This window comes from Amphiura filiformis, chromosome 4 (genome assembly GCF_039555335.1).
Source record: "Amphiura filiformis chromosome 4, Afil_fr2py, whole genome shotgun sequence".
Taxonomy (NCBI): Eukaryota; Metazoa; Echinodermata; class Ophiuroidea; order Amphilepidida; family Amphiuridae; genus Amphiura; species Amphiura filiformis.
The window spans coordinates 62,579,463-62,591,218 of record NC_092631.1 but is presented as its reverse complement, the minus strand read 5'-3'; the positions used below and the strand labels follow the sequence as shown (position 1 = coordinate 62,591,218).

At 35.4% G+C, this 11,756-nt stretch overlaps 1 protein-coding gene across 1 annotated transcript in view; it reads right to left on the bottom strand.

Annotated features, from left to right (window-relative positions):
- Positions 1-1,340: 1,340 nt before the first annotated feature.
- Positions 1,341-11,756, bottom strand: part of LOC140150314 (otogelin-like protein) — a 12,227-nt gene continuing 1,811 nt past the window's right edge. The window contains exons 3-6 of the mRNA XM_072172322.1: positions 11,403-11,431; positions 10,024-10,125; positions 8,827-8,869; positions 1,341-4,695 (exon numbers count right to left, since the gene is read on the bottom strand). Of these exons, the coding sequence (XP_072028423.1) occupies positions 4,286-4,695; positions 8,827-8,869; positions 10,024-10,125; positions 11,403-11,431 (584 nt within the window). The 3' untranslated portion in view covers positions 1,341-4,285. The remainder of the gene's footprint in view (positions 4,696-8,826; positions 8,870-10,023; positions 10,126-11,402; positions 11,432-11,756) is intronic.

Here is an 11,756-nt window from a genome sequence, read left to right as displayed (position 1 = left end):
AGGGATTTGTATCGTAAATTTGATCTAAAACCCCCATTAAAAATTTGAATCTAGTAAAAAAAATGTCTAAATGAACTCCCAGACATCTAAACCAAGTAAATAAATACAGAAGGTCATTTAAAAGACTAATACTTGCTCAGAATGATTGTAAATGTGGAAAAAAGAGGTGGGGTTAAATCACCTACTTTGTGATTGTTTTGCCCGCACTCTCTCATTTTTTAACCGATTTCCATAAAAAGGTGTCAAAATGCTCAGGAGGATGAACCACTTCAAATGAGACGTGTAAGTAAAATGTTTGAAACATTTCATTTTTTTTTATTATGTAACACATAGGTACCCCAGGTTGTGACGCAGGACCGTATATGCTAAGAGTTTGCTCATAATTTTAATATTTGATGTTGATTTTGATAATAAAAGAGATTTGAACATGTTTTTTCGAAATTGGTCTTCATGCAAATCTCTGGGCTTAATTGTTACAGCATATGAAAAACACCCTAAAAATGCATCTTTTTGGCCCTTACTTAAAAAAAATGGAAATATTAAAATATGGCTTTCATTGCCAATTAGAACTAACTAAAAGGTTAGGATTTAGCTATGTTTTTAGCTATTTAGCTATGTCTTTTTCTGGAATCGGTAGTAGTCATGATTGCATGATCAAATTGTCCCCTTCTAGGTGTTTGTACAAGGTTTTAATGTGGTAACACTTAATTTCAACATTAAGCTGAGTTAGGTAGTGGTCATAGTATAATAAAGTATATCCATGGCATTGGTACAATAGAGGGTCGGAAATTGGGAAAATTTAATTATCAAGATGAGTGTTTTGACATGAGATATAGATTGGAGAAATAAGAATTGGATATAATGTGACGTGTCATGTCAAAAACAGGACACTTTTGGGCAGGTTAACAATATTTTAAACATTAATAACATCATAAATTCGCAACAAACCCAAATTGTGAAAAAAATCACCTCTGGGCAGATTTTAGCTACTAGTATTTCTCCATTTACGAACCTGCCTAAAAGTGTCTGCTTTTGATATCCACGTCACATATGTATGTGAGTGGAGGTCTGTAGTTGCTGAATTGGAGAGGATTGGCACTTCACTTCTGTCAAAGAATACCTTTATACCGCAAGAAGATCAAATCAGTTGAACACTTCAAAAATACCAACAAAGACAAAATATTGGTGAAATAATGAGTTTTATTCATCTGCTTGTGATAGATCCCAAAGACAATATAGTTTTAATTGTTATTTCTTTTTTTTTTTTTTTTTATGCTTGTTATTGTATTGTTATTGGACTTATAGTACATTATTTTATTACAATATTGTTTGTTTTCCATAATAATAATAGTAATAATAATGATAATAATAATAATAATAATAATAATAATACCTAAAATGTGTTGGCCTCACATGATAACATTTGTTTAAAATACTTCAGTCATGAACGCCAGTTAATTAATGAAAAATGGATGCCTTTTAAAAAGAACTTTCTTCAAACTTTCTTCAAAATATAATTGTGTATTCACAAAAATTGAATTGTGAGACATCCTTCCATTTGTTGACCTGTGAAGCCAACAAAACATTGTAAAGAAAAACAAAAATGATTTCAGTACTAATTGCACTTTTAATACACACTCTTCACTAAAGGGGCATATTCTTTAAATGATTATAAACTACAATATTTACAACTCTAATTATTATAATTTCAACTGTTATTTGTTATTATCGTAAATTCCAATCGGTTATATCATCGACAAATTCAGCACTTATTATCTGTATTCAGGCAGGTAGTCAAAATTGGCTTGCGCTCAACTTCATACATCACATTTCAAGTAAATACATTTCATTTTACTATAACTTAAATAGTTTCCCATCACAAGTGTTTCTATAACTTAAATAGTTTCCCATCACAAGTGTTTCTATAACTTAAATAGTTTCCCATCACAAGTGTTTCTAACGGCAGATGACTACTAAAAAATTTAAAACTTTTTTTCATTCATGGTAATCATTTCAGTCCAGGAGCGCAATAGTCATAGTCAGTTACAATTATCATGGTTATGAAAATTGGTGTCATGTGATTCAAAATCACAATTGGTTATTAGTCATAGTTGGTTACAATGGTCAATATTGGCAGTATAGTGTCACAGTGTATTGAAGTTGGCAATCTTATATTATACCACTCACAATTACAGGTAAGCTTACTGTTACGGTAGCTTATAGCTTGACGTTGTGATTGTATGACGTCACATGTGTGGTATTATAAAAGATTGCTATTCAGTGTTACAGTGGTTACACCAGACTTAATGCTTGGCATGTTGTGATTGATAAATTGTCATGCAGTACCACATTGTTTCTCACTGGGGAATTTGTTGTCGGTATTAACAGTGCTATAGAGGCCATCAGCCTTTCGCCATCTTGTGGGTACAAATGATCTGTGTGTTCATGCGTCGGACACTACGCGCAGCGCAGCTTGTCACGCAGCTGTTATTAACATCAGCACAGTAATTTTGCTGTTCACGCATGGAGATCGAATCGACCATCACAGCGTGTACCCACAAGATGGCGGCATATGATCACGCTGACGGCCTCTATTAGAACTTGTTTCCATCATCATGTTGAAGATACAGACTTATAGTATAATTTATAAAAATGGTGTTATGGTGTTATTGAAAGTTTCAGCTTTAATTGCCAATAAGCGTGGATTAAAATTGCCTTGAGTAAAAATATTCAATATGTACAGACATGATTTACAAAATGGAAATTGGAAATACAATTTAAATTTTATCATTGACAATGTGGTACTGCATAAATTTGGTTACAATCAATTGAAACAATGCTCTTAATAGTAATAATGCTTTTCATTGTGTTACATTCACACTGTAAGCTATTTTGTCATAATTAGCAATCACAGGCTTAGTTAGGCAGACTTAGTCAAATACAAATTATTTTGTGACTGCAAGAATGCCCTATGATTTAACATCAGCTTCTTCATAAAGCAGCACAAGTCAAGCTGTGAATTCCCTGTATTGTATTGCTGGTATTCAAGAGCATCACAATATGTTACTTCATTATTTGGATCTTTTGTATGTTATTTAAAAAAGGAAGTAAATTTATTTCTTGTCGGTCAATTGCAAATGGCAGCTATGGAATGTTTAGCTTATGGTTAAAGCCACAATTTCTCTGTGTTACAAAATTTAAAATCCGTGTTACAAGTTGGACAATTTCTGTGATTGTCCGTTTTCCACAATAAAGCACAGTGAATTTTGTCTTACCTTTTACTGTAGTATGGCCAGAATCTTGCATCGTAGGCCTAGAATTAATGCTAGAATGGATTGTTTAATGGTTGATTACTGCTAAATAATCACTTTTCTTTGTTTTATTTTGCAAATCAACACAAAATGTTGACATTTTACAAAGTTTTTCACTATTTTGTCATGTTTGTGGCATTTTCAAATTTCTGTGAGCAAACTCTGAATTCTGTGAATTTTTCTGTTTTTCCGTATCGCAGAGAAATCGTGGCTTTTACTTATGGTATTCTTGCAGTCTCACAGTGAAATATCATATCATACTGTTATGGTCAATAACTTTGTTATATGATAACTTTGTCTTGACTAAATGGTCACATGTTGGCAACATAAAATGAAAATAAGAAACTTTACACAAAAAGTGACATTAACATCACATTGATGATTGCTTTTATCTTATTTTGTTTGTGAAAAAAAAAGTCGCATTCGGTAATAGAGTCAAAATTGGGAATTGTCATGATTAATAATAATAATAATTTAAAAAAATACCATCATTTCTAAACTTCTTGAATATGTGGAATTTCTTGGGCGAATTTTATTATAATGACCCATGTTGGCTAAGAATCGCCTATTGAACTTAAAATGTGATTGAATTCCATTTTGCTGCAAATAATTGTAATTCCTTCAATGTGTTTGCTTGGTGATTTTAATTCTTTGCCAAAATAGGTTATTTGAAGTGATGATACTCCTATCATACTAAATTTATATATTTATTGCATAATGTTAGTGACATTAATATTAATATTTTTTATATTTTGATTAATATATTATTTATCACCTTTTATTTCCATAATTGATGTCAATTAAGTTTTAATTGTTTATTAGCATGTAATCTTATGTATTTGAGATAAATAAGGTTATTTCTTATAATTACTGTATAATATCATTCAAATCATTTACAAAATAGTATTGTACATGTAAAAACTAGAGAATCATATTCAAGAAGTTTAGAGTTAGATTTATTATAAGGTTGTCATTTAGCGGAATGGGTGGTTTCCTCCTCTCTGGTAGCCATTTCCGCCGCCATGGTAGCCATTTCCACTGCCATGTTCACGCAATGCTCCACATTCTTGACATGTACATTGCTCAATGACATGATAGTCGAAATCTCGCATTCCATCTTTACAATGCATCTTCACAGTCCTCTGGCGAGTGTCAATTGGTTTGCAGCAGCGGCAGTTGTTTTGAACCATGCCAACTGGTCTCAAAGGGTTTTCCCAATTAATAGCCATGGTACTGTTAGATTCACACCAACCTGAGCAGTATGAGAACTCTACTGGCTCTGCAGCTACACAGCTGTAATGCTCATTACCTTGTTTGTTAGGCATATTAATCTTGTAACCATCTTTCATAAAGCTGACATGCTGGCATGGTACTACTTCTTTTTCTGTGGAGGACAAAGAATGGACGTCATAAAGAAATGCTTCTATATTGAGTAACATAAACACATTAAGACCAAAAAAAATAAAGCGAAGATCAGTGTCTATTGACTTCATATGAAAGCCTGGGTGTATGGGCATGCAAGTAAATTGGCTTATTCTGAAGCCTGCTAATATTGCTCCTATAATAAAACACATCAACACAAGTTGCTTGGGATAATATTATTTCTCATAATATCATTCTCAACCGGCGGTTGACCGCTGGTTCCGTCCTGTTACTATTGTTAAGAACAATAACAACCAGACGGGACCCGGATGGAACTGCAATGATCGATCGACCGCTAGTCAAGTTTTGATTTCATCCCTCATCGGTAGATTTCAGAAATTTGGTAACATGTTTTACTGTTTTTTTGTGTCAGAGGAAAAATAAGATCGCAAAAGAATTGAGATACCATTCTTGAAGAAATTCATCAGGTTTGTTTGATACAATTAACAGAATGTTCTTCTTGTCAAAACCAATTAATTTTACTGACCTGACAGTTTCGGCCATCTTGGTTGAAGGCCATCATCGGAGTGATGGTACTTGGTCCTTCCTTCTGGTTGATTGGTCACCAACAGAGGCGCACTAAGCGCCAGAAGTGGATCGATATCGTGACTGAGAAAATGGGCCCCTCATCTCTGTTCATGGTGTTTGGAGCTCTCTTTCTTATCCACATGGATTCTTTGATGCGGCGTGCCCCCGAATCACATTCTTTGTCAAGGATTTTGGCGCCGTCCCAGTTGATTACATGATTATGCTGAACTGCGTGGTGTGCGATTGCTGATTTGGATTGTTCGCTGTGAGATTGTTTCCTGGTTTGTCTAGTAAAGATACCTTTACTTTTTGCTACTTTGTCCGATTCCTTCTTATGTTCACCCAATCTGGTTACAAAACGCGACGACCTGTCTCACCCACATAAGTAGTGTCACAATTGGCGCCAAGGTATCTCATACACACAATCGGTCGCATTACAAAGGGGTCTCTTTTGTCCTTGGGGTGGACTAACAATTTCCTCAGGGTTGTATGAGGGCGTGCAGCTGGTGGCGATGCCATGCTTTCTAAAAATGCGAGTGGTCGTTTCAGACAATTTCTCAACATAAGGAATGATGACAAGTCCTTTGTTTTTCTCTGTGGAGTCCTTGCTCTTGTTCGGTTTTGCCACCTGTTTATTGTCCATTTTATGTTTTACCTGGTTAAACGTCCACTCCGGTACCCACATTGTTTTAGGGTGCGTTTGATTTTGTCCTCTTCCTGTTCTATATCCTTCTTTTCCGTAACAACACAGTTCATCCTATCCAACAGCGTGCGGACCACACCTAGCTTATGATGTATGGGGTGATGCGAAGCGAAATTGAGGTACTGGTCTGTGTGCGTTGCTTTCCTGTAAACCAGCAGTTTTACAGTACCATTGGGTTTTCGGACGATAAGTGTATCGAGAAACGGTATTGACCCCTCATGTTCTTTCTCATAGGTGAACTTAATATTGTCCGTAGGGTCGGTTTGATTCAGATGAGTGGTTAAATTATCAACTTGGTTTTCATTGACAATCACCAAAATGTCATCGACATACCGTTTCCAGAGCCGTGGTTTACAGTCTAATGGGGCTGTCGCAATGGCTTGTTGCTCTAAAAACTCCATATACAAATTCGCGACCACCGGGGACACGGGCTCCCCATCGCTGCACCAAATCTTTGTTTGTAGATTTTCCCTCGAAACAAGAAATAGGTGGTGGTGAGTACAAATCTTAGAAGGTCGATCACATCGTCTACCGCGAGCAAAGTCCTGTTTTTGAGAGTCTTGTCTTGTTGTAATCTGATTTTAATGACATTCAACGATTCCTCAATTGGCGTGTTGGTAAACAGCGAGGCGTTTAGAGTTCTTAACATGATGATCCGTTCCTCCTACTAACGGCGATAATATATCGGCTAAGGCTTTCGACGTTTGGTAAGCAATAAACCCTGTGAAGTCTACAATAGGCCTCACTTTGTTACGGGTTTGTGGATTTTAGGAGTGCCATAAATTCTAGGAATGTTCTCTGCCGTAGGAAATAGAAGATCATATTGATACTTCTTGATCTTATCCTCCTTTTTGAGTCTACTGAGAATGGCTACTAGATCTCTTTTGTAGCGTTGGGTTGGGTCTGAAGGCAATAGTTCATATGTACGCTCATCCGACAACATTTCCTGTATTTTCTCCTCATACTCAGAAGTATCCATAAGAACTGTGGCTTTGCCCTTATCTGCTGGTAAGATAAGTATGGAATCCTCCTTTTTCAGATCTTGAATGGCGATGAGGGGGCCCATTTTCTCAGTCACGTATACGATCCACTTCTGGGCGCTAGTGCGCCCTCTGTTGGTGACCAATCAACCAGAAGGAAGGACCAAGTACCATCACTCCGATGATGGCCTTCGAACCAAGATGGCCGAAACTGTCAGGTCAGTAAAATTAATTGGTTTTGACAAGAAGAACATTCTGTTAATTGAGATAGCAGTTATTTTCACCCTGTATATCCAAAACAAAGACAGGTATGTCATAAGTAGAGCTGCATGTTTTAGCTCGGCTTTAAGACCTCGTTGGTGGAAACCAAAAACAACACGATGATCCAAAATGCAGAGGAAGAGGCAAATTCTAAAGTTACAGATTGCTCCATTGGATGCTCCATTGATTTGTACACAAAGAATTCTTGAACAAGAGAATCCGCACCATTTTTTCCCATTTAAGTGCAGCTTTTGATTTGTTCCTTCCTTGGGTTTTAGATCATTGTTTCTTTCTTTCTTAAACAATTTCAACAAAGGTCTTAAGGAATGGGATATTAACGTTTAGCGACGTTTTCACATATTTTTTGTGGGAGCTGAGAGTACACCAGACCTATCAAATTGCATTCTGAAGTAATGTCCTTCTGATATCAAATAATTTAGATTTTTTGAAATTCGCGATATCCAAATTTTATGACAAATTATTAAAATTTGACACTTTAAATTTTTTTGATATTTAACAGTATATATAATTTTGTAATCATTTGCCATAAAATAAAGTATACACTCCTCAAAAATTAAAGGATCAGTTGAATAGAATCAGAATTTTTGAAAACATTGGATATGATGATAATATTATTGGTAATTGTGCTTGATCTTTCATTACATCACTTGTTCACTAAGCTGCAGACAAAATTCACTCATTACAAATATCCACCATCACCCGCTTGCGTGAGGGGAGAAAGGAAAATGGAGGCCCATATTTCGATTTTGATATGGGTGATAGCGGATATTTGTATTGAGTGAATTTTGTTTACAACTTCGGGAACAAGTTATGTAATGAAAGATCAAGCAGAATTATCAATAATATTATCATCATATGCAATGTTTTCAAAAAATGCTGAATATATTCAACTGATCCTTTTAATTCTTTTTTGAGGAGTGTATATCGCTAATTTCAAAAAATTATTTGATATCAGGACATTCTTCGTATTCAGAATGCAATTCGATATGCCTGATGTGCTCTAATGTCCCACAAAAAATACTGTCCATATGTCCATACCCCATCCCTTAAATCAGGGCTAAAGGGTACAGGTATTGGTTTCTGGTTTGAATTTTGACATATTTGTCTTTGTTTAGGATATACAGTATTATACAGGGTGAACATAAAAAAAAAGCGCAGTGATTTATAGTGCGCTTCGCACAGGCCACAACGCCTATACGTTGATCCACAAGCCTCAGCACGCTTTACAGGTTGTCGCTGACCACTACGGCCCCACATCATTCCATAAACCATTAAACAACAATTCAGGGACTTTGCTGCTTCAAGAGCGCACACCCTAGACATTCCACAAATAACCATCGCAACCAGGATCAGCTCCCCGAGTTTCGTACGGGTTACAACGAGACAAATAAGCAGTAAGTTCCTTGTCCAGGGGAATTTCAAGCTAATTCAATTTTTTTTTTTTTTTGTACTAGGCACCGGCAGGGTTCGAACCCGCAACCTCTCGCACCATAGCTGAACGCCTTACCGATTGAGCTAACTTGACTGCTGAACATAACTGGTACCTTAATTCTTTTGCTATCTGTAGAGGGATATTATGAGTTGATAGAGTGATACTTACCACATATTGGACAGCATACACCTTCATAGGAACGTAAGGTACCCTGCATAAATGAAATGAGAAAATAAACCTCCTGACAAATGTTTGATGTGCGTGTTGTATGTTTTCTCACAGCTTAACTTTTACACAGTGCATTTCAGGGTTTGTCCTATTACACTGTGCTACCCTGGAAAAAAGGGTTGGAATGAAATCAGTTGCAAATGAGCCCCCGTCCCCCCCCAATGAGTGTTGAATCCTGACATTTTCTTCATGTGCACTCAGTAGTACCCAACATTGATTGGTTATGCAGGGGGAGGTATTGGGGGTGAGGGTAATGTTTTGCACTAAATAAAGCGACATTTCATCACTCTAAAAATAACAAAAATATGGCCATTACAAGATGCACATTCTATTTTATATTCCAACTAATTTTGTCCAGCATTGTAGTTGCATGGTTTTACATACATTTTGTCCAGAAATCATTTTGAATCCTAATTGCTGATGGCTATAGTCCAGAACTTGAATGTACACAAGAAACTTGTCCTGATTGTACCATTCAGTTAGACAGCCATTTTATATTTTTGCTCTACACTTGTCTACACCTGTGTAAAAGTTAGTTGTGTTTTGGCTCATTTTTGGGATATTTCTAGGCTGCTTATCAGAAAACAAGAAGATACTTCATAAAAAGTCATAGTGAACTGTTAAAATGGCTCAATTTTTTCTGAACTTCAAACAAATTTAGAAGGCAATTACTCAGGCCATAAGTCACTATCCTGATTTTATCATTGAGAATCATTTTAATTTTAATTTCATGGGGCCTAAGCATCAAAATCCATGTTTTTCATGTGTAGGTTTTGTGCAGACCCCCACTATCTTGACTTCATGAGAATAAACTGTCAATCTGCCTGAACTTCTTGTATTAAATCTGGATGATTGGGACTGATACTTTGTATCAGTGGGTTCCCTGACTTACTATTTCCTTTAACAATTTTCTCGTAGACAGTCTGAAACACCCACTGACTATTTCTAGCTGTTTTTTCTTTTCTTTCAGTTTTAATGATTTAAAAAACAAACAATGCATCTTTCTTTTTTAGCTTATTAATGGCTAGGTTTTCTGAGAGAAAATCTGCTGTGCTTTAATATACTTGTGCATGATATATTTCTTTCTTCAGTCCATATTAGCTCCACAATATATCAGGATATACATGACTTTCTTACCTCACATGTTAGATCGCATTCTTCTCTTTCTGGAACGATGCCTACATTTTCTACACAGTACAAAGTAGTACAGGCCTCTGTGGTTGGGATTTGTGCACCATACTGCAAAAAAGGCAATTGAATACAGAATTTAGGGTTGGGATGATATTGGAGAATGGTAAGTCATAGATAATTATAATAACTGAGAGCTTAGATGATAAAATTCATGGGTCAGTACAATAATGTTGTAATTAAACATTTTGGGTAAAATTTAGTTATTAATGGATTATGAAAATATAGGTGCCCATATTTTAAGCTATTTTTCAAGTCTTAATAGCTATTAATACAATTGAATACCTGCATGAGTGGAAGAAGGGCACAACACCAATTTTTTTACAAAAATGAGTTTGTCCCAGCATTTTATTGCCAGCAGACTGTTCTTCCTTGTGTGTGAAAGATGAACCAAAATCCACTCTCTAAATAGTCTTCCACATACACTTAATCATAGTTTTCATGGTGGAAGAAAGGCCCAACTCCATGGATTTGGACCCTTCTTCCACAAATATTGGGTTAAAAAGGAATTTTTGTTCATCATCTTGCTAACATATTACATGCTTCTACTTGTGCAATTAATGGATAATTTCCAAATTTCTGTAGCTATATATTTATAACACATCTGCTTATGGAACTGGCGCTTGCAGTATATTAGTGGTAGAAGGGCTCAACTCCAGCTCATATTAAGACCTGTACTGTTGCTATGGAAACATCATACATGATTTCTCGAATGTATGTAATAATGTATGCTCATGTATTAAAGGTCCCCTGAAGATGAAACATTCTGTCTATAAAACTTGTCCAAATATTAAGATTTTCTTAATATCTCAAAAACAGTTTTGATGGAGTTGGGTCCTACTTCCACTCAGGTATTCAATTTTGATTACATCAACATAACATTTAAAAACAATAAATAAGGAAAGAAATTAAAATATGAAAATACTTCTGCAAAATGACAAAAATGTTGATACAACATTGTTGCACTGACCCCACAAATGTGAAAGGACACGCAGTTGCAATGTCAATATGTATCAACCATGCATAATGTGATCTACAAATCAAAAAAAAGATTTTAGTTTTGAGTGCAAGTTCTTACCAAGCTTAATGATACACTGACTTCCACTCATTTGAGGTGAGTGGAAAATGTTCGGCTATTAGATTTCACACCAGGTAATCTGTTTGAATTTCATTCAATCATCAATCGATCATTCAACTTATATTTAGACAAGTGTGATATCATACTGAAGGTAACAGACTGTCAATGGTATTGCATTTAATTAATTGTACTCAAAATTAAGACCACAGGTTTGACTTCCTTTATTTGAGGTGTATAGTACAATACTTACTGGCCATTGAACTCCATCCTTACAACAACCTGTAAGAGGAGAAAGCAAATGTCTATTATTATTGCAACCATATTTAATATTCATTAGTAAATAATATTTTATGCGAGGCTCATAACATTCAATCATATGGATAATGTAATCTTTATAAGGCCTCAAAAAATTGTTTGATTACGTAACCTAGAGTCCGAAGTTTACCGCTTTCTAAAATCCATTTTCCGTGTTGTAATCCGTGTTGTAAAATTTGTAAATCTGTGTCATGAATAAAGCTTAAAATGTATAAACAATGATATTAATGTCACAATAAAGTGTTCAATATCGCGATCAATATGCTCTGATTGGAATATTCTCATGATA